The sequence below is a fragment of the Sciurus carolinensis genome, chromosome 8 (assembly GCF_902686445.1).
Source record: "Sciurus carolinensis chromosome 8, mSciCar1.2, whole genome shotgun sequence".
In the NCBI taxonomy this organism is placed as follows: domain Eukaryota; kingdom Metazoa; phylum Chordata; class Mammalia; order Rodentia; family Sciuridae; genus Sciurus; species Sciurus carolinensis.
In genome coordinates, this window is record NC_062220.1 from 43,851,383 (window position 1) to 43,875,508 (window position 24,126).

The 24,126-nt window shown below is 39.9% G+C and overlaps 1 protein-coding gene across 11 annotated transcripts in view; it reads left to right on the forward strand.

The window, feature by feature from the left end:
- Positions 1 to 24,126, forward strand: part of Ica1 (islet cell autoantigen 1) — a 143,766-nt gene that overhangs the window by 33,439 nt on the left and 86,201 nt on the right. For all 11 annotated transcript variants that reach the window (XM_047560626.1, XM_047560629.1, XM_047560631.1 and 8 more), the window contains exons 5-6: positions 452 to 575; positions 4,634 to 4,832. In XM_047560626.1, the coding sequence (XP_047416582.1) occupies positions 452 to 575; positions 4,634 to 4,832 (323 nt within the window). The remainder of the gene's footprint in view (positions 1 to 451; positions 576 to 4,633; positions 4,833 to 24,126) is intronic.

Here is a 24,126-nt window from a genome sequence, read left to right on the forward strand (position 1 = left end):
GTTGCTTTACAGACAAGAAGAATGTAACTCAGGAAGACAGATCAAAAAATCGGCAGGATAGAATAATAGGAGGCTAGGAGCCACAAAAGATTCCCACTGTTACCTTCATTCTTGACAAACCCAACTCCTTCATTTCAGCTGGAAGCAGCACATTATGGGCTGACTTTTCAGTACAAAGGTCATTTTCTGGTTCTGATTACAGGGCACCAAACTCACTGACAGATGTATTCAAGTGAATTTGATCTCTCGTATTGTACATGGAAGAACAGCATGAGCGTTAAATGGCAGGGTTGGGGAGGGGGGAGAACTCACCTTGAAGCCTGCCACTTGGATTTAATTTCATCTCATCTTTGCCTCTGGAAGAGAGGGGACCTTGTGATTCGTCTCTCTCATTTTCTTTGTAATAAAAATGCTCATTGTTCACGGCTCCTTTCTGTCTTTTCTTCATCAGTCTTGTCTCAAGAAGAAAATGAACTGGGAAAATTTCTCCGATCTCAAGGCTTCCAAGATAAAACCAGAGCAGGAAAAATGATGCAAGCCACAGGAAAGGCCCTCTGTTTTTCTTCCCAGCAAAGGTGTGTGACCTTTATTGGGGCTCTATTTTGGGGGATCTGAAGAGAACCTGGGACTCACCTACTCATGCAGGGAAATTTCACTGTCTAAAGAAAGCTTTTGCCTATGGTTCAGGAGCTACTCTGTTTACTTGATTTCTTCTTAACTCTATGAATAAAAAAACATGCAGGATTCTATTTTCCTTCTTGTTCATTTTAAAATATTTTTTTCTTATTTCTCCTGGTCTATAGGGGGCATTATATATGCCAATCACTGTGAGTGCTGTCCTAGGCTTACATTTGACCTTCAGTGTTGCTCATAACGATCAGTCCGGTTCTCCTTCCAGCACCTGATTAAAGCAGGAACCTAATGAGACCAGCTTGAAGGGTTTCCTCCCTACTCTCTGTGGGCCAATTAACTGCAGAGGGGTGTTGTTCAGGATGTCCTGGACCACACTGCCCAGACCCTGGGCCGGCAGCATCAGCAACATCACCTGGGAGCTTGTTAGAAATGCAGAAACTAGACCCCACCCCCAGATCTGCTGACTCTAAATTTGCATTTTAACAAGATTCCCTGTTGATTTTGATGTATGTTCAAGTTTGAGAAGCTCCAGTACAGAGAAAATTGTGACTGATCAGTGGCATTTTTTAAATACAACCAGGACTCATTTTTATGGTCAGTATTAAATAAGCAGGAGCCCCTGCACACAGTTGCTCCTTGTGCCTGAGAAAAAGGACATTGTTTCTCTCATACTCCTCCAGCAGTTAACAAGCCCCAAAACTGTCATCCACCTAATATTTGGCAGAATCACATCTAAATAAAGTTTGTAGGTAATTTCCAAAAAATACTTAGGCTGTAGAAATTTCACTTACTCAAACTGTCCAACATTTTCTTCTATTAATTTCTCCTTTCTGTTCTCCCACCCCATGACCCAAAAGACCATTGACATATTGCATGGGTGTTCCTATGAAAATCCAAGAAAGATGGAGTAGAAAAGAGAACAGCTGTGTCAAGTTCTTAGTGATCCATTCCTAGGGATTTGGGTTCTTCCTAATGACATTTGGACCCTGACTCTGTGGACCATGCCAACTCTCATAGTTGAATGAAACCACTTCCAACAGTTCTTTACCCTAGTTTTCCAAGAAAGATATTTATTTATAATCTTGAATTGCACCTATCATACTTATTTATAGTAGCTATTTTCCTTGTAAAAACTGTACATACTCATTTTAGAAAAAATTAAAAACAGACAAACCAAAAGGAGAAAATTAAAATCAACTAAAATTTTACTAATAGAGATAACCAACCATCTTTGAACCCCTTGATACTTTCTACATACATATGAACTCCCCCAACTTTATGAAGATAATTAATTCCTAAAATGCCTTTCAGAGAGTAAATCCTCATATGTTGAACATGTACTATCACTAATTAGAGTGAGAAAAAGTTCTTATGCATTCCCGCATACCAAAAGTAGCATCTATTTTATGGAAAACAAAGCCAAATCCCAGAACACAATACAAGGGTTATTATTACTGATAACATTGTTAATTATTCTATTATTAAGCTATTCAGCTATACCTTTCATGATTATAACCAGATGATCTCACAGAGCACAAATATACAGAACCTTAAGTTTAGGTAACCTAAGCTTTGGATACAAACACAAACAGTAAGAGAAACCAACAAAAACAATGCAAGTGGTATTGAAAGTACAATTACTGTATGTTAGCAAACTGTGCTATGTCCATAATTTAATGAGGTATGAACGACTTTGCCATTTGGAAGGTGGCCTGCACACAGGCTCTGGTTTCCTGACTCTCAACTGCTGCCAGGCACATGAAATCCCAGCTAGTTCTCCTAAACATGAAGGAAGCGGGAGGATTAAATGCAACTCCCCTGAACTTGACTTCTCAGTTCTAAATATGATCTAGGGTATGCAGGAATATATTCTTAATGCAGATAGCTGATATCATAGCTTAGAGTGTTATTTAGCAAATTGATTTTTTAAAGTCAATGCTATCTTTTTAAATTTTGGTGTATACAGCTTAAACAGCCACACCTTAGCATTCCAGTAGCTGAGTATGTGTTAGTAAATGTATGCTGGGTATACATCTAACCTGGGCCCTGCTGTACTTTTCTTTGGTCATTTCCTTCTTTTCCTACTAAAGGATAACTATCCTTGGAGTAGACCTTTAGGAACTTTATTATTACTCTTGGATGGATTTTCATGAATGAAAATGTGGACCAATCTGACACTGACTCTTTATATTTTTTATTACTGGGTTTTTTTTTTTCTCAATCAAGACTCATTCTCTCATACCACAGTGAAAGGGTTTTCATCCTTCTGATTTTATATGAAGCAAGTTACAAGGAAAAAGTGGGGTGCGTTTATATGCCGTTTTTAAAATTTTTTCCAGCACTAGGTATTTAACCAGGAGCTCTCAACTACTGAGCCTACACCCTTGGCTTTTTTATTTTTTGTTTTGAGATAGGGTCTCACTAAGTTGCTGAATCTGGCCTCAAACTTGAGATCCTCCTGCCTCAGCCTCCCTAGTCACTGGGATTAGAGGCATGTGCCATTCCAACTAGCTTGCCTTTTTCTTTTCTATTATCAATTTATTACAACTTTAAATGTATCTGTCCAATTTCACACAAGTACAAGTAATCAAGAACAGTTTATTCAAAAGACCTTTTTACAGCCAATTTAGGAAAATAGACAAAATCCAAGGGAAGAGAAAAAGGAGTCCAGAAATGAATAAGATCCTCAGGGAGACATCTGAGGACTGTTTATATCTTTTAATAGAAGCCTTCAATTATACAAACCTTCACACCAGTATTTGTTTAACTGACTTATTTGCTAGTCATTGCTACAATGGCTCATTTTGTTTGATTAAAAGTGAGTATTAAATTTAAACCAATAGGATAAGGCACAAATTTATTCTATGGGGTAACAATATATCTTTGGAAAAACCTCCGATGTGCCGGTAAGACAATGTGGGACAGTTATTTTTGTAGAAATGCTGAACATTTAAAAGAATATTTTATAGACAAGGGTGAAAACAGCAAAGTTTTTTTTTTTTTTTTTTTTTCTTATTGCACCATTTAAACTCTTTCAGGTCTGCACACGTAAGGTGGCACTGCAGACACACATGGAGCCCTCAGCTCCCTAGCACCATTGTTTCCTGAGTTTGCATTTAAATTGAAATTTAAATATTCGTCTCACTTTTATATTTTGCACCTGTCTCCTGAATCTTCCTGGAATGTATTTTGAAAGTGTAATTCATCTGACACTGCTCATTTTGGGTAGGAATATGAAAGAAACAATATTCTCTACCCAAAGTAAATACTGCACCTCGTGTTTGATGTACCTCAAATATTTTTTCTGAATAAATGACAGTGTGTTTGGCTTATAATAGTTTTATATTTGTACCATATACATTTCTGGTGTGCATCTTTTAGGTTCGGAGGAGGTTTTTTATAAGAATTAAATTACATACCCTATCTGAAAATGCTAACACACAATAGAGCCTCAACAAACGTGCTTATCTCTCCTCCCAAACCACTTAAAATGCTTTAGTTCATGCTTCATTCCTATTGGAGCAAGCAGTACGCACCCTGGCTCCTGAAAAGTAATTAAAATGGCCAGGTCAGGGAGGCCCTAGTCACATACACTCCCATCTGTCTTCAAGGAGCCCACCTTCAGGGGATCAGGAGACAGGGAGTGATCAAGAGTAGAATGGAAGTGGCCATGCATTGACCATCCATCATGGATGCAGGATTGGTTCCAGCTTCAAAGGAACACTGCCCACGCTTGAGGCCACCCCCAGCAACACTGAGGGGAGGTGCTTCCCAATGGTCTACTTTAGTCACAGCAAACAAGTACTGGAACATGGGTGGTCATCCCTGACTGACTCACCAGTTCATATACATTTTAATTATTATTCACCAGATCTTCTTGGAGCCTCTTCTATGTTCCAGGCACTGTTCTAGGTTCATAAAGGTAAGACAAACAAAGTGTCAAGGATTCAAACTGCTGATTGGCTTAGTTTCAAGAGTGTGGCTTTGTCCTTTTTTCCAGATTGGCCTTGAGAAATCCTTTGTGTCGATTTCACCAAGAAGTGGAGACTTTTCGGCATCGGGCCATCTCAGATACATGGCTGACAGTGAACCGCATGGAACAGTGCCGGACAGAATACAGGGGGGCATTATTATGGATGAAGGATGTGTCTCAAGAGCTTGATCCAGACCTCTACAAGCAAATGGAGAAGTTCAGGAAGGTAGGAGGTTTTATGAGGTTTACCAAAAGGGGTACCTGCTGGAAGGTAATGAGGTGTGATTGAATCCCTCTGGTGAAGAAGGCTTAGCTCAAAAGCACCAAGGATGCAATTAATCATTGTTGACGTCTTTTTATGTGACAGAATACCAATTAATGTGATATATAATTCTCTAAGGATAAGATAGAAGAGACATCTGGAAATTGCTGGGATTCAGTAACTGGTTTTAATTGAAGTCAGATTTTCATATAATGTGCACTTTGTGTAAGGTCGTCACTTTTAAATGCCTTTTCACACAACTAAAAATCAAGATGAGATCAAATGAATCTGTAATGTGATTACACACTATTGGGAAAATCTTTTAAAATTGTTAATGTGTATTAAAATTAATAAGACAATAATATTCCTTTGTTTCGTAATGCTTTCAGAAGCAGTAGGGTTTAGTTGTAGGATTGGTGAATGTGGCATTGACTTCATCTGATATTTACCTCTTAAGAAATTTCTTTAAGGAAAGTAAGTAGCCAGAGATCTGGGTAACATTTTAAATTTCCCTGAAATAACTGGTGAGTTGCAGAATAACAATTTCCAGTTTGTTTTTTAATTACCTTGTGTCAGTGTAGCATTTGGAGATTTTGACATACAAGGACACATCCTACCACTGGGTGGCAGTCATGCACCGAGTATTTATGAAAATGTGGGGAGATTTTTTTTTGTTGTGTACAGTCTTGGTACTTCTTTGTTTGGTCAACTGGATGTATTTCAGACTGTGAAAGAAAAAAAATCAGTCAAATATTAAGCTTGACATAATATTGTATCAACTGTCTGTCTTATTTAAAATGATCCACTTGTAATTAGAGATAACGACTTAAAATTCCTGGATTTTCTTGTCAGTACATCCTTGCAGAGCTACTACAAATGGAAAAACTTGCCGGTACATTGGAGGCTGAGTTTGTGAGGGCAGGGATAGAGGGAAGGAGGGACCTTCTATGGATAAGAGAATGGTCACCAGATCTTGACCTACATATGAAATTGATACAAATTCCTCTAACAGTCAAATTTCCTCCTGGCTTGTAATTTAGAATCCTTCCATAGGAAGGGAATCAAGCATCCATTTTGTTTCTGATCATAGATGTCTTTTACCAGTTAGGGACATCTAACTTGGTAAGACAGACTTCTGAGCTCCTGGAACATCAGGATTGAAGCATCCCTTAGACATGATCTTGTGAAACTCACTAGTCTTTTAAAAAGAGAAAAATCAAGCCTTGGAGATAGTAAATAAAATTGTCACAGTTTGAAATAATGCTGGTGAATCCAAGCTACTTTCAAAGTTTTCTGACTTTCTATCAGGCCAGTGACTTGCTTTGTCTTTCATGCTTTACTTTGAGGGGTGAGAAGAATGGAGGTGGAGTAGGTATAAAAACAGAGAAGAAAAAAAAAAAAAAAACACATTATCTGCCAGGCATAGTGGGATCACCCCTATATCTACTGCCTCCCTAAGCCCCACAGTAATCAACACACAGATTTTTGTTTTACAGATGAGGAAAATGATACCCAGTTAGGTACCTAACTCAAGGTCAGACAGGGATGTATGTGAAAGTCAGAATCCAAGAAAATATGCATAATTTTTTTTCCCTAAGAGACAAAAAAAGGAAGTTGAAGAGCCTACCTAAAATGGACGAAATCATTTTCCTGGTAATTCCTCTTCTGTGATTTATTCACAAACAATTAACAGTTATAGAGCCCCTCCCATCTGCCAGATAATAAAAGTAAACACACAGCTATTCTGAAAGACAGAAGAATTTCATGTGGAATTGTGTTTATTTGGTTTTGTTTGGTCGGGGGGGAGGTGGTTACTGTGTTAGAATGAAATAGAAACCAAGTCCTTCGTCATTTGGTTTGAACATTGAAACATTTCCCACCATTTAGTGTCATCAATTGGTTGATTTTGGAAAATATGGTTTTAAAAAAAAAAAAAATCCATTGCCATGCAGAAGTAGCTGAAACTATGGCTTACTCCCTAATCCCTTGTGTGCTGGATTTAATTTAACAGCTGAACATGCTGTACTCAGAATTTAGGGAAAGAGTATTTTTTTTTTTTAAAAGAAGCCTGTTTTCAAGTGTGTATTTGATTAGGCTGGACCCTCCACAGGGACAGGGACCATGTTGGTTCTCTTGAGAGCCCTAATCCCAGGACCATTCCACCACCTGGCCCCAAGTTCGCATTCCTCTATTGGATGGCAGAATGCCAGGCCCCCAGTTTGAAGTTCCAGAGCCGCGTTTTCTCAGACCTCTCTGGCATCTCCACCACATGCATTTGACCTCCCAATCTTGTGGAAATTGACAGGCACGGTTGTAGAAGCAAGAAGTGGCATCGTTCATTTACGGCTTGTTGCTCAGCTTGGGATGACTTAAAATTGTGTAGTTTTCTGTTTGTTTGAGTTTATAACGTGAAATTCAACTTCGAGGGAGCACGTTTTGTCCCCGTGGGATTCCGTTTTACAGAGTCTCCATTGAGCTCTCAGGAATGTGTTACCTAAAGGTGTTTCTGAGTCATCTGGGATAGCGATCCAGCTGTGGGTGGCTCCTCAGAAGTTACCACGGGAGTGGGAGTTTCAGGCTCCTCGGTGCCAGCTCCTGCCTTCACATTTCAACTGATGAACCCTGAACTGTGCCCCCGCCCCATCTGGAGTCTTTAGTATGCCTTCCTTCATTTACTCGTTCATTAGACAAATGATATTATATAGTAGTAAATACAGTAATGAATCAGAAGCATGATCACTGCCATCCTGTCTTGTGTGGTCCTTTGGGGATAGAGCAAGTAAACACAGTGCAGTGTGGTGACTGGCTGTCTGAGGCAGCGTGTGATGCCTCAGGGACACCTAAGAGGGGCATCCTGGAGGAGAAGGCATCTAATCGAAAGGTGAAAGGTGAGAAGGAAGAGCTTGGGTAGAGAGTGTGAACGACAGGATGGTGTGCCCCATGGCGGCTTCAACTTGGACAAGGGCCCTAGGTGAAAGCAACAGGGAATCTAGAACCAGAGCACAGGAGATGTGGACGAGGGGATAGGGGTGGCCAAATCTTGGAGCTGGAGAGTGAAACAGGGCCTGAGAAGACAGGACATCTGCACGGAAGAAGGCAAGAATGGAAGGGTGTTGAGAAGGGGAGGGGCAAGCTCCAATGTGTGACCTTAATGGCTCACTCAGATTTTAAGGTGGAAAAGGGATAGGAAGGTCCCAAGCCGTGAACCTGGGAGAGCTGCTAGGAAGCTTTTATACAAACCCAGGAGAAACATGGTGTGACTGTGTCGTGAAGCAGGAAGAAGAACAGAGAGAAATGCACTGTTCTGACCTCCGCTAGACTCTGTAGTAGCACCACTTTAGTTACAGAGCTCTTCATTATTTTTAGAAATTAGCAGAATAAGCATAAATAAATAAATAGCCAGTTCAAGTGTATTATCATGTCCAACCAAGACTTTTTTTAGTGTTTTCAGAATGCCAAGAAACCTTTTAAAGACTACACAATGAGTATGGTTGAAATGATGAATGAAACTTAAAATCCAACAAAGCAAATAGTCTGTTTTCATTCTGGCATCTTTAGACACTCAGCAGCTGAAGACAGAGCTGTCAGTATTGACATGGGGCATTTTTCACCAAGCGTGTGTTAAGCGGGAAACACAGAAAGGGGAGAACTTGAGCCCAGCCCGCAAGGAGGACCCTGCTAGTCAAATGGGAAAAGACCCCGAGCAGCAAGTACCTGGAGAGTGGCCACACATGGCTGTTCTCCCCTGTCCAAATAATGGACCTCGGTGGGTGAATCTAAGTGGGCAGGGCTGGGCGACTGTGTGCAGCCGGAGGCTCCTCCTGACAGTGTGATTCACCCTGGGAACACGAGTTATTTTACGAGCAAAGTTACAACGTGTGATATATGTGCCCTTTGAAGGCAGAGTAAAAGGGTATAATTTAAAAATAGAAGTCAGCTTCTTGTAGTCGATTACATCAGCTAAAGTTGGGAGCTTGCAGCCGGGCGGGTGCAGCCTGGTGCCCTTGAGAGAGTCCTCCTGTGGTCAATTAAGTGTCTTGTTTTTCTTGAAAGTCAGAAATGTGATGGAGGGTAATTATTCTAAATGGAATAAAAGCTGTGTTAGGTGTAAGAAAATAGTTCTGAATCCTCTAAAGAGATAGTATGGAAATGTATACGTGGGCATTTGTAGGAGTCAGAGTCTTCATAGACAAGGACAAGGGGACCAGTGTTTCAATGAGGGCCATTTATTAAATGACTTGATGAAATCCTACAGCATTTGTCTAGTGTTTCATCACCATAATTCAAAAGGATATCTGAGAAGTATTATGGGAAATATGTTTGATACATGATGGTATTTACAGGCTTGTATCTATTTAAAATATTGTGATGTTTTAGAGAGCTGCTAGTCTACTGGTCACATCATCAAAGGATATATTATGGTAAGAAGGCTTATTAACAAATGTCAGCAGTTTACTAGGTAGGGCCTTATTAGAGCCATCAGTCAGTGGTGTCCCTGTGTCCCAGTTGAGAAGGTTTGGGTCTATAGGTTTTGTCAAGGACTGGTGAACAACAGTATTGATACTAGAAGGTTTTTTTTTCCCCGTGAACAAAGACTAGGGTTAATTAATTTGACAGTTCCATTAATTACTGCTGAAATCATTGGTCTTTGTCAGAGGTCAGGCTCTTTGAGCAATTGAGGGCAGATCCTATGGGAGCTGGAGACACCACTTAATGCTGGATTGTCACCGCTGGGCCATCTTCCTGCATTGTGATCAAGGCCTTTCTTTTTTGCCTGGGCCATGAGCTCTCTGGTTGAAACCAGTGTCTGCTTTAGTTCAGTGTCTGTGTAGGTCTGGAACCCCCACAAATTGAGTGAGTGGAGATTATTTCAAGCTTGGGTCCATTTAATGGACCAACATCAAGTGTCTAAGCAGTATCTTAACTCTGAAGGGTTTGCTGAATTCCTATGCAAAAAGGGGAGGGGTGTTTGTCTCCATTATCTCCTCTGCCTCTGCTAGTTCTAGAATGCTTTCACTGGGTTGAGTCTCTTTATCAGGTGAAAATTCCTTTTGTAAAGTTAAGGCTCTCTTGAATCTGTTTCACAACCCTGCGTTTGCATTTGTTGGTTTTTGGTGTGTGCTTGTTATTTGTTTTGTTTTGGATGTTTAACTAGGGCACTTGTTATTTATGGTCCCCAAGCAGATTGAATCTAGTTGCCAAAACACCATAGGAAAAGCCTGCCATTTTCACATGGCACAACTCAGAAGGGAACAAATAATTACACCCTTGCTTTCAACTCTAAGTTTGATGAGATGCGGCCTTTGGGGCTTTGTATGTCTTTACTGATTTTCTCCCACTGAACTTGGTAAATAGCAAACATTACTTTCAGGGTTGAACCAAGACCATTTAGAATAACATGTATGAAACAAATAACTCTTGCCAAGCTGGTGGCTGGCTGGCTGCTGCTCCTGATTGGAAATAGAAAGGAGGTTAGAGCACATGACCTCAGAGTCAAGACGCCTCTCCTCTATGTCCCCTGCCTGCCTACGCCAGCTGTGGCAGCTTAAGTCTAGTAAGTCTATTTCATTTTTCTCATCTATCACAACTCATCTGCCAGACTCACTTCCAGCTGTAACATTTTCATTATTTTTTTTTTCTCTAATCACTAAGTTCTAAAATCTTTAAGCTCATCTGTGGAGAAGTGTAGACACTGGAGTAGGGGTAACACATGCCTTTATCAGTGTAGTGTTTTCCTCCTACTTCGATTAAGGTCTGGTCTTGCTGAGTTTGCTCACCTTATTGCTGTTGCCTGTAATCTTGGAAAAATAAGAATGTTTCATCCATAATTTTTGGGTAGAGGAGGCTTTGATGTTTACAAGCTGATAATACTCATCTCTTATGCAGATATATTAATGCTTTTGCAAGGATCTGCAACCTAGGACCTATAGGCCAACCACCTGTTTTTGTAGATAAAGTTTTTATTGGAACATGCCCATGCTCATTCATGCTCCCTGTCTACAGTGAACTTTCACAATATCACTGGCAGAGCTGAGTAATTACAACAGAGGCTTCAAGGTCCTCAAAGTCAGAAATATTTACTCTCTGCTCTCTCTCAGGAAGTTTGCTGGCGGCTGATTTATAGCCATCACTAATGCAAATTGAGGTTGACAACTTGACTTTTTGATAAATTTTTAATTATAGTGAAAAATACATAAATTTTGCCATCTTAATCATTCTTAAGTGCTCTGTTGAATAGCATTTAGTGTATTCAGGTTGTTGGGCAATGGATCTCCAGAGCTTTTTCATCTTACAGAATTGAAACTCTATATCTATTAAACAACTCTTTATCTCACACCTTCCAATCCCTGGAAACCACTCTTTCACTTTCTGTTTCTATGAATTTGACTACTTTAGATACCTATATCTAATATAAGTGGAATCCTATAGTGTATATCTTTGTATGGCTGGTTTATTTTGTGTAGTGTAAGGTCCTCAAAGTTCATAAGTGTTGTAGCATATGATAGGATTTTTCTTCCTTATTAAAGCTGAATAATATCCCATGACAGGTATATACAACGTTTTGTTTATACATTTGTCCACTTATGGGCATTTGAGTTGCTTCTCCCTTTGCTTTTGATGAATGCTGCTATAAGCATGGGTGTGCTAATATCTCCAAGAACCCTCTTTTAATTCCTTTGGACAGACATCCAGGGATTGTTGGATCATATGATAATGCTACATTTAATTTATTGAGGAGCCACGGTACTGTTGAGGTTAAGAAGTTTTCTATTAGGAAGTTGTCATATACCCTGATTTTCCTTGTAGAATATTTCTAAGTTTCTAAAACAAGTAAGTTCATAGAAATACAGAAATGTATGTGATTACGAAATATGTTATTTTAGAATAGTGGAACTTTTACCTTTTAAGTCTCTAAGACTCGGTGTCATTACATGTTCAAAATATTAGGAAATGACAATGAGTAGGACCAGGAAGACATGGCTAATTAGCACATAGCTCCCTTACTTCAAACACTAGTCCATTCTATTTTGGGGCAGGGGGGTACCAGGGATCAAACTCAGGGTACTCAACCACTGAGCCACACATCTCTAGCCCTGTTTTGTATTTAATTTAGAGACAGGGTCTCACTGAGTTGCTTAGCCCCTGGCTTTTGCTGAGGCTGGCTTTGAACTCGCCATCCTCCTGCCTCAGCCTCCTGAGCCACTGGGATTACAGGTGTGCGCCACTTTGCTTGGTCCCATTCCTTATATTTTCCATATAACCAAACTCAGATGAAATACGAAGTCCACCTCTACATCCACATCTAAAGGACTTTGAAGAAGGCAGAGAAAAGTGGAACCATATGTGAAAAGAAAGCAACTCTGATACTTGTCCTCTCACCCAAATTTGAAAGAAGAAAATAAAACAGATATACAGGATTAAAATTTAATTCAACATACCCACATTTATTAGAATCCTCTTTTAGGCCAGGGAATAGGAAATTGTGCATCAAAATCACTAAAATCTTTGGGAAGCTTTTCTGTAAGTAAACATGGAACTCGGGCATGCATCTTTTATAGCATTCTTGGTAAGGAAACATTTTACTAGACAGTCCAGGTGGGAGTGAAATTCTAAATTTCATTCTTTCATTTTGCCTGATCTTCATGGATTGCCTGCTGCAGTTCATGACTCAGTAGAAGGGAAAAGAGTAGCATTATGTATATTGCAGGAAGACACAAATACTCCACTGGACAGATCTGCATGGAAAGCTAGATTCATGTGAAAGTATAAACCAGGAAATGGTGTCCATTCATATTAGCTACTTGACTGGAATCTTCAAAACCTTTATTATAATATGCTGTGGTTTGGGTGTGAGCTGTCCCCCAAAAGCTCTTGTGTTAATGTAGGAATGCTGGGAGATGAAATGATTAGATTGTGAGAGCTGTAACCTAATCAATCCATCCTAGTTTGAATGGACTGACTTGGTAGTGGCTGTAGGCAGGTGGCGGTGGCTGGAGGAGAGGTGGTCTTTGGAATGTGCCCTCTCAGGTTTCATCTTTCCTGCATCACCTTCTCTCTTGCTCTCTGCTCCTTGCTGCCATAAGGGAATCAACTTTGCTCTCTATGCCCTTCTGCCATGAGGTTCTGCCTTACCTCGGGCCCAAAGCAATGGAGTTGACCATCTATGGACTGAAACCTCTGATATGGGGCTCCAAAATGAATTTTTATTCCTCTTAAGTTGTTCTTGTTGGGCATTTTGGTCACAGCAACAAAAACATGACAAAAACATAGTACGACCAAGATGATACACTGTACTTAGTTTTTAAAGACATCCCTGTAATGCAATCTTTGTGTCTGGCACCACTCCAAGTTATTTGTTAATATGAACTTTTTTAATCCTGTTAACAAGCCTATCAAGTGGATGTAGTTATTATCACTATTTTGCAAATGAGAAGAAATGCATGGAAGGTATGGAACTTGCCTTAGGCCACGCAGTTCACCTTGGAATCAAGTCATCCACACTCTGCCCCAGCTGCACAGCACTGCCTCCTCCTCAAGGCTCCTCAGATTCTGCAGTTGACAGTTTCAGTGTGGAGACGACCCAGATATCATCCCCATTTTGCAGATGAGGAAATGACAAAGCCCAAGAGGCTAAGAACCTTACTTTGGTCTCAAACAGTGCAAATTCAGAGCTCAGTCTGCAAACCTAGATTCTGTCCGACTAATTGTCAGACAACCCAGGACAACATATCATTTCCTTTGACCCGTATTGTGGGGGTCATCCAAGGTTATATGACAGGTCACCACGGGTTTCCTCTTCCACAATTCAGTGACCTCCAACCCAATGTACAGGTGACTCCCAAAGTGTTAGGCTAATCTAATGTTTCCGTATTGCCTGTCTTGTCTCTCTCTTGAGCTGCTGGTGTCCCTGTCTATTTCACTTTGAAATTTCCCTTGGCTCCAATGTGGTTAGACAACCCACCTTTGTGTTCTTAGGACTGTTTTTCCCCACTTCTATAATCTACTTTCAAGTGAATGAAGTCTTTTTAAAAAATTATGTTGAGCATAACTCTGCATTTATAAATGAATGGACTAAGAAATTAAATAGTAGTTTCCTAATGTGTACCTTTCCTACCTGATATACCTTCACAGCTTTTATATTATTTCTGTTTTTAGTTAGATTTCTTGGCAAGAAGTGTTTCAGTTTAAGGAAATAAAATGTTCATGGTGTGTTTATATCCTGAAAAGTTTCAGGTTATTTTTGTGTGAAATAAATAAACAGATTTACTCACATCTCCAAGCTAACAAGGAAATGAAGCACGTTTCTGTGGCATCCTGTTCTGTTTCCCAAGCTGGAGGTTGATCCTCAGCTGCTGTCATTAGTCACTGTCCACATGCAGGAGGTCTCTAGATTTTAGTGCTTCTACTTCCAAAGTATCTCTTGAATCAGCTCCTTCCTCTTATACTCACAACCTTGTCTGAGCTGGGTCTTCCTTCAGATGGAGGACTGCAGTCAGTTCTCAGGCTCCACAGTAATGCCAGTTCCATTTCTGTAACAGAAAGCTGATCCCATCATTCTCCAGCTTCATGATTTGACAAGTCCAAACTTACATGGCTCTCCAGGCCATTCAACTGCAGGCTCTGACCCATCACCCCTCTGCACCTCCCCTCTTGAATGATACCCCTGCTGCCTGCCTCTCTTGCCTGCTGACACCACATACATGCATACCTGTATTTCTAGCCTCATTAAAAGCTGTACCATTCACCTAATTCTTGCATACCCTCCCCTTTGTAAATCCTGCTTTTCCTACCAGAAAGCCCCTTCTTCCTTCTTTTGTACCTATAAAAGTCTGAGGCTTCATTTAAGGTCACATCACCATGGGAGCCTTTGCTGACTGCCAAGGCAAAGCTTGTACCCTTTTGTACTGCTCCTATCGTACTTTGTACATGTGCCTTAGCCTGTCATACAGTGGTATTCAATAAGTATTTATGAGTGAATGGGTACCTACATAGACTTACAGTGTCCTTGAAGGCAAGAGTGGGCTCATACACATCTTTGAACCCCGGTTGTATAATTTAAAAATAACAACATGCATCCTATAAGTGTTTATATTACTGAATGAAATTTTAATCCAATCACTGCATAAAAATGGGACTTAGGTGTCCGAGTAAGGCGAAATATGATTTTAACATTCCAGACGATAGTATCCGCACATTCAGATTCATGATTTCCATTATCTAAATTCTATAAAAACAGGAAATATTGGTACAGTTATTAAAATAAGAACATTTTGTAATACTGTAAGAGCCAATGTGTTGGCCTAAAATAGATTTTTTTGAAGGGTGGGGTAGGGTGGGAAGGTCTGCTTCCCTCTTGAGAGGCATGGAGTCGTTATGTATGACATTTCTCTAATTATTTCAGGGGGAAGCTTACGTAATTCTCAACTTTCAGAGTGGACTCTGGACAAAAGTGACTTATCTAAGTGTGAAATGATCCAATCCGAGATAGTTTTCCTTTGGCCACATTGTCTGACTTTTCATTCCCAAGACTTACACGTATTGGGTGGCATGTGCAAGTCTGGTTTCTAGAATTTTATAGATGACAACACGCAAAACATGTGGACTTTTATCCAACGGAACCATCACATTCTAAAAACGCTGCCATATATGGAGCCCATTTCCTAATAACAGGGCTTCTCAGTGCCTCCACAGCTAGAATCTTTGGGCTAAACTCATTATTTCCATGTTTCCATCTTTGTGCTTTTAGCTAGAGGGCCAGCGGTATCTGGCGCCTGTGAAAGTTTCTCCCCACTACCCACACACCCACTGTTCCATTGACCTCTGTCTCCTTTTAAAAGCTCCTGAAGAAGGTGTCATGTTAGATTTTATGTCAATGGAAAATTATTCTGTTCAAATTGTATGATTTACTAGTTATTGTCTCTCTTACCTCTGTAGTTTGTCTCCAAGTCTTTCATAGCTACATGTCCCTCTAGGTTACCCTCTTCCCTGGGTTAACAGCCCAATATCAGCTAGTCTTCTTATTCGTCATGATGAATTAGTTGTAATTTTACTGTTTTTTAGAATTCAGTAAAGATGAAAACAATTGCCCCTGCTGGGTTAGCCTAGCACTCTCCTTTTAAAGTGTGTTTGCATTAGGAATCCTTTGCACTACTATTTGCTTTTATTTTTAAAAGCAATGATTTACCTAGATATGTAAAATAGAATGTGGGTTTTATTTAATTTCAAACAGGAGCATTGTATCAATTATTTCCTCAATACCAATAGCTTCACAGTGCTACAAGTTGCTTTTATTAAAGTCAAAGAGAATTTTCCTCAAATCCTTTCTTCTTTGCAGAATTTTCAGTGACAGCAAGAATAATGGTTTGATGGTTGCCTAGATTGTCACTTTTACATCAAGCTGGATTTGTAAGATGGCTGCAGAGTTAATATTTTCTAAAGAAAGATCTAAATCACAATTACTTTTGGAAAAACCTGTGTTCTCTGTTTGTCATCGAAGGATATTAGACAGTTTTGAATTTTTGTTAACCCTCAGCAAAGAGTTCCTAACAAGATTAGGCAAGCAGTATTGACGTGATAGTGAAGTTATGTCAGGTTTCTCAGGTCTCCCAGTCTCTTTTGCATCCCAAGACCTGAATGTATTCCTATTTTAGTGTTTAATCCATTCAAAAAATGACTGATTAGAAAACTGGATTTTCCATTCACAGTTCTGAGATTTTAAAAGAGAAGAAGTTAGACGATTTCTTGTTCTTAGAGAATTGATCTAATCCTCATCTAACAGGGAAGCTCCAAAAGAGTGGAGTCCCAGATGCTTCCCACTTACGGTCTGGTGGGTGAGGTCTCTGTTCACTGAACGTGCCTGATTCTTGGACGCTTTCATCAGTCTTTTCTCCAAGAGTAGCTTCACTTTTTCTCCATTCATGATTTTTTGATGAAAGGAAATCCTTAAACAGAAAACAGCTTTAAAATGTGTGTGCTATCCTTCTTCAAGCATAAAATTTTTAGAACAATGGCATGTATAGTAAGATTATAGCAAGTGAAAAACTTCTGTTTTATCTTTGGCAGTTAGCCCACACTCAATCATTAAACAAGATCATTGGAACTCATAGATAGGAGCCCTAAAGTCTTAAATGGACCAGTGTTACATAGACTCGGGAGCCCTATTAGAAGCAAACCCTCAGAGCCCATTGGTGTAACTTTGAAATGAAATTCCCACATGCATTAATCAGACTCTGTTGTTACTATCACATGAAATATGATTTTAGGACTTGGTAACACTTCACAGTTGATTGGTTCTTTCTATCCAACCACCCATCTATTTGTCCATCCATCTTTTAAAATTCTCTCCCCAGCTGTGATTCCAAGACAACTATTGTCATTTAGATGCTGATCCCTTACTGTGGTTCTGCTGGTGTCTTCTGACATGGAAATAAGGGATATTTCTCAAGATAGATTAATTATATACACAGATTAAGGGGTGAGAGTCTTTCCTGCTTTGTTCTTTTTAATAATTTCTGTCCTGGGCCTCTAGAGGTAGAACACTGCAGTGCTTACAAGCAAAAATAGTTCATGGGTGTTTGTTCATGTGCAGTGAAAGGTCCAAGGGCCTTAGAAAATATCCACTTAGGAGGGAGGAAGAACATTAGCAAGAAGCCTTTGGATTAATGTGTGTGAAATAATGAAGAAATTCCTTAAGTAGATAGGAGAGCTGAGAAGAGGCTAGCAAAGTAAAACGTATGACCCTTAGATTCTGGTTCCATTTTACTTTATTATTTTTTTCCATTTTAAATTAAGTGGGGAAAGATCTAGGAGCAGCTTGTGCAGCAGCAGTTACTTCCAGGGTAGGGAACCAGGATGGGGGATGGGGTGAGAGGAGCAGAGATGAGAAAGAAGTTGAAGCTTCACCATGTGCCGTTTAAATTCTGTGCCATGGGCATATGTTACCCATTAAAATAATCTATACTGAAAATAATGAGAATTAATGAGATTAGAGTAAGAACAGATAAGATTTGGTGGAAGAAAGAGAATAACAACACTCTCTTAAGTTGGCAAAAATTGGAATGTTTTGTTTGTTTTTAATAATAATAAAGGAAAGAGAGAAAGCTGGCTTTAGGGGCAAAGAGGGGAAGCTGAGTCCCAAGGTGATGTCATTTGGGCAGCAGGATAGAGGAGGGAGGATGAAGTCATTTTCGAAACCCATCAGCAGGGAGAGCCATGTGAGGAGGTTAAGTCACTTGTGGATGAAAGGATCAAAAAACAACGCCTGAGGGAAACCCACTGAAATCGGGAAAGATGAAGAGAGTGTTTCTTCTAAAAGCCCTCTCTGTTCTCCGAGGACTTCAATAAGCAGAGTTAGGCTTATCCCGAAAGGGGGAAAAGGTGAGAAAGTAAGAAGATAACTTTCCCCATGATAGTCTCAATTTTGTCCTAGAAGCAATGCATCCTATGTTTTGCAGCAGTGAGAACCTAGAGAAAATCTTTTCCCAAGGAAGACTGGAGAGGGGGAAGGACAGTCATTTCCGAGGGATGGCCTGCATGGTTTGCTCTCACTGGGGCCTCCTCTAGCCGCTTGCAGCACCCTCCCAGGCTAACCTCTGGGCTCTTGACTTGGAGTTTTCTGCTGGTCGTAATGACCTGTCCTGCTCTCCTCAGCCACTCCTGATTCTCGCCCATGCTCTTTCATATGCTGTGACAAAGTCTTTCCCCATAGTAGCTCTCTCCACTCTGTTCTCCGCGTCTAACAATTTCACCAGTTCCTTCTTATTGGTAGTCCTCCAGGTCTTACCAACAAAACTCAGAGTTTTGTGCTCCTGTGAACCCTAATTTAGTCATTAACGTTTTTTGAGAAATGGTATCAGTTACCATGAATCATGCTATACCCCTTTGGCTTTAGAGTGCTTGCTCCTGACTTACTTTTTAATACTCTCATCAGGGTCTCCTGATGCTCAAGATTTAAAAAGAAATGAAATAGATGCAGATTCTAAACCACACATCTTTTTGCGTGCACATGATTGATTGGGCTCCTACTAACAAAGTGAGTGAACGTGTCAAAATAAAGTACAACTGAAAAAACATGAGGACATAGTTCCCCACCACCAGGGCGTTCAGACTGTGGGGTATACTTAGGTTTCACTGGAGTTTTATCATGACTACCACAAATCAAGTGGTTTAGAAGAAGATGCTGAAAGCGTCTTTAATTGTGAAGATTTCCATTTCTTCCTCATCCAGGCTATGCTTGCAAAGCTTGCTGACCCTCCTTCCCCAAGTCCTGCCAGGAAAAGCCAGTGATTTCTAAATTGAAGCTATGTCAGCTAAAGCTTTTATTGGTACTTATTATCCAGGAACTCTGTCTGCTTTTAATTCTCTGCTGAAAGAACTGGCTTTGCTTTTTTTTTTTTTTTAACATGTCTTCTATTTTAAAATACAAAGGAACAGCTAAAATTGTGCTGTGAAGCCAGACAATGGTTAGGTTTTATAAATTAGAGTCCCTCTTCCTATCCTTAGTGTAATTTAGATTTTAGGCTAGACCTCTTCGATTCCATGTGGACTTACTAGTTAGTCCCTCTTCTCTCCCTATCATGTCCCATTTTGTGTCCAACATTCTATAATTTCAGCTAATAAATCATGCAAGCAAAAGTGACATTAAGGAATTGATGTTATTGAAGAGTGCATTGAAAATAAAGTGAAGATTTCATGAACTTTTCCCCTTATCCTTTAATCCAGAAAATAAGAACAACATATTTTTAGAGAATGTTAAACACAAGTTGTTCATTTTTTGTTTCTGCATAAAGCTTTTTCATAGTACAAGAGCACAGCAGATATTTAAACTGCACAATGAATAATATGATAGGTTTATTTATATAAGATAATTACCATATTTGAATTTTTTCCCAGTCTAGGGCTTTTCTTAGCATTCTGCTTTATAGATAAATGCCTCAGTCATTTAAATATGTACATAATGCAGAATATTTTCAATTAAATATTTGTAAAATTCTCTCCAGTTTACAAAGACATTTCATATTCATTACTTCATTAAAGTCACACAGCATTTCAGTGAGGGTGTGAATTATCTGTCCAATTCTCAGATAAGACCACTGAGTCACCTGAATCTGACTGACTTGCCCATAGCCACATATATAAGCCTGGATTCCAAGCCAAGTTTTGCAACTTCAAAGTCAGTGTTCCTTCTATCTCTTCTGTCCCAAGTTCTTCATAATCTAGTGGATGGACTGGTGCATAGCACTAGGTCACTGTGAGACAAAGTATTTCTGTGGTAGAGGAGACCTAACTTCACATTAAAGTAGCAGCCATATCTTCCAACACTCTGCATTCTCTGACCTCATTTTCACTGATCCCAAGAGCTCATTTGATAAGCACCTTAAAGGAGTATTTGGATTTTTTTCTTACAAAGTTCTCCATCAGTCTCTCTGTCTTCTGAACATCTGGTCACATTTCTTTGTTTAGCATTTAGTATCACAGTTTCACTTTGTTCCGTTGGGGTGAAATGACTGCTCCAGAGCCTGGGTTCCTTAGGGTCAGCTGCCTGAATCTTGCAGTGTAGATTTCACACTTCAGGCCCCAAACCTGGATGGAGGTAAGAGGCTCATGGATGGAAAGTAGATATCACAAAGGCCAGGAACTCAGCCAGAGAGCTGAACAAACTGGCCTAGAGACAAAACCTGTACTCTCCTGGAAGGTTTCCACTATAGAGGAAGGTAACAGAGGCTTCACTGAAAAAAAGCAGCTACCTGTGGACATTTTTGGGAAAGGACAGCTCCCTAAATCCTCACATAGCCCTGAGTCATGGCCTTTCTAGCATGAGAAGCAGGTTGGATGTTTCCTGGGTGAGAACCCAGTGATTTGATTTTTAACAAACTCCCAGGTAATCCCTTTGCTAGAGTCCATGCAATAAACCTTAAGAAATATTTTTCTAGGATGCCAACATGATGTAGCTGATACTCAAATGATGGTTTATCCATCAAAAACAAAAATGTTTCATTTCAGAAGACAACCATTTAACAAAACAAGTGTCTTGTTTATGATTCCTTATTTTTGTTATTTTTTAAAGAGTGAACATGAGCTACGTGGAGAAAAAAATCACTTAAATCATATAATGCCTTAGGAATGCTACTCTGTCAGGCATCATTGTTCTTTCTGATACTCACTGTACATGGTTACATAACTCCTAGAGCCTAGAGATGTATATACCACCATCCACTGGATCTCTTCTCTTTTCACTAAAACCCCTCAGTGTTCACCAGGTTGTCTCAGAAAACTGAAAGAACTAACGAAGCCCCAGGTTAGTTAATAGCTGGAATTCTCCATGGCACACAGGTCTGAGAACTTCATCACAGGGAACTTTCCAGGAGCACTCTGGCGTGGAAGTGTTCCACTGTGCGTGTTGAAATGCCTTCAGAATCACAGTAAGTCCTCCCCCTTGCCATTCGGCCCCATTCATGAGATTTGTCTCTTGTCTCCAGCTAAGTCATCCACTGAGCAGATCCCTCAGAGACAGAGCAGGCTTCACCACTAGGTCCTACAAATACCTCTGTCATTGTACTCTCTGGTTTCTTACAGCTACCATGACTCATGAGGAATATCATCCTACTTTTGACTTAATTTCAGTACCAATTTGAGGACCAAAGTGTTTACCAATCTGAGAAAGAATCAGGGATGGTATGAAAGCAATAATATTTATTTATCCCCAGTGACATTTCTATGCTTGTGGGAATGCATTAGAGCCTATGAAATCATAAACGAAGAATGTCAGGAATATAGTGCTTCGACACTTCTTGACAAATGTTCAGCCATTCTGAAACAGGACAAAAGGAACTTTGTTGAATGTAATAGTAGAAATGCTAATAGTAGAATGTAATATTAGAAATGCTAACAAAATTGGGAAATATTTTATTTAAAGTTTATCATGTGCCAGCATTTTATATGAATGGGTTCATTAAGATCCCCCAAGGGGAGGATACTGTAATGCCTTCACAGAGAACGATTTTGAAGCTTAGAGATGTTAAGTAACATTCTCAGTGTGACACAGTTAGAATGTGGCCAGGTCAGGTGGGAAAGGTTGTCAATTTATTCAGATCACACAGCCTGATTTCTTTCAGAAATCCAATCCCCTTCCCCTCCCTAGGAGGGTATCGGGCTGAGGATCCTGAAGGTGGGCAAGGCAGGTGGTATCCTTGAAGCTGTTGCGTATCCCCTGGTTCCTTACTTATCTTGCCTCACATGGCAAATCTAGATCTACATGGTGTGTCCTGAAACCTGTGACTGGGGCAAAGTCTGATCTCTTTCTTCAATGCTATCAATTGTCTAGAAACCTTAGCCATCTTCCCTTGATGAATCTCCCTAATGATTATTCAGATTACCTTGGACTTCAGTTTGGACTGCAAACCCATACCACTCCCTGGCTTTCTCCCTTTTTTTTTTTTTTTTTTTTTTTCATACAACATGTGAGATCCTCTGGATTCCTCCTCCTAATACTCTCAAACTCAGGGAGATGCTAGGGAGCTCATCTCCCATCGACTGCAAGGTCTTATCTGATGTAGCTGATCGTATTTAGCAGCAACAGGCCAGAGAGGCAACCTCCTCACAAACCCCAAGCAGTTGGTGGGTTAGGACACCTGCTGCCTTAGTTTCTGTCTCAGTGCTTTTCATTTCTGGGACAAAGTTGGGTCCCATGTCTTCCTTGCCCACTTCCCTAACTGGGCAGGCTTTTTCTCTTCCTTTCTCTTGTCATTAACCCCCCCATCATTACCGCCATTATTTTTTTAAGTTTATAATTAATTCCACCTGCTAAAGTAGAGATGAAATTCTGGAGTCCTTTATTGTCTGACTAAATCTGAGTTTCAAGGTTATTATCTTGCTACACCTTTGAAAACCCAACTCTGAGTGTAAGAAACTGGAGAGCATCACTTTGTATTTGTCCGCAACATCCCAAAGGCACATCCTACCACATTATCCCCGGCAGGGATACACTCCAGACTGGCTGTGGAGAACACATGCATGAACATGCAGGCAGAAAAAGCATGTGGATGTATTTCCAAAAACATTACCCCACTGTCCCTTGACTAGAACATAACAATCTCATTCCAAATATATATTTTTATTATTTTTTTCTGCTATGCTCACTGACCTCTAGTTTTGTTTTGTTTTGTTTTTTGTTTAGTTTTGTTTTGCTTTGACAGAAAGGAGCATGAATATAAGGAGATCTGACACAGTCAGTGAATAACATCTCCAGTTACAAAAGAAGCCAAGGCTAGAAGTGGATTTCCCAAACAGTAGACAGTGAGCATGTAGAGCAGAATGATAAACTGTGAAAGGGTACCAGTTGACTGAGCATTTAGATGAGCCCTGAGTTGTTTTCTCAAAACTCAATGAGTGTTTATAACTGTGACTTCAGTCTTCATGAAACTCCTTCTGTTCAAGGATCTGGACTGACCTTCAGTAGTCAATTACATTACATCTAGTTTCCTGTATCCACATGTTCTTTAGCTCCTTTTCATTATACCTCATCAGTCTCAACATTTTGATTCCCAACAAAACCCCTTCCACACTTACAGCCTCTACATGGCAAAAGCCTGCTCTGTTCCTGTACCCCTCCTGGGACCATCGCCCCAAACAGGAATCTCTCTGTCCCTTCACTTAGCCCTGGTCAAATTATGGGCACTAAATCCCTTAACCTGGCTGAAAACTCAGAACTTCCTGGAGCTCACTTTTCAATTAATATACTATATCATTGTTCTAATATACTGTTCTGTAGTTGCTCTGATACATTTTCCTTTCCTTTGAGACTTTAAGAAGCCTTAATTATCTCTGTGTCACTCTGAGATGAGCACTGTGCTTTATGTCAATTAATATTTAGGAAATGCTTTTCAACCAACTTGCTTTCTTAATTTAGTTTTATCTTCAGTATATGGGTAGAGTGATATTGAATTGAAGTATTTCCACCCAACTCTAGTTTTCTAACGTTTCATTTTGCCAGAACACTGAATATCTGTTTTGGGCTCCAAACGTAAATACACATCATCTTTATAAGAGAGGAATCTAAAATTAGGAGGTGCTTTATTTTGAATGTGTGTACAATCATCAAAACATGAGTGACCTTGGGGAGTGATGAAGGCCTGTATTTAATTGGGTTCAATTTATTCATTCATTTTTGAGCAATGGCTCTGTGCCAAGAATGTGCTAGGCACTAGGTGTGCAGCATGATCAATGATTTTGCTGTTCAGGGTAGTGACGCTAACACTTA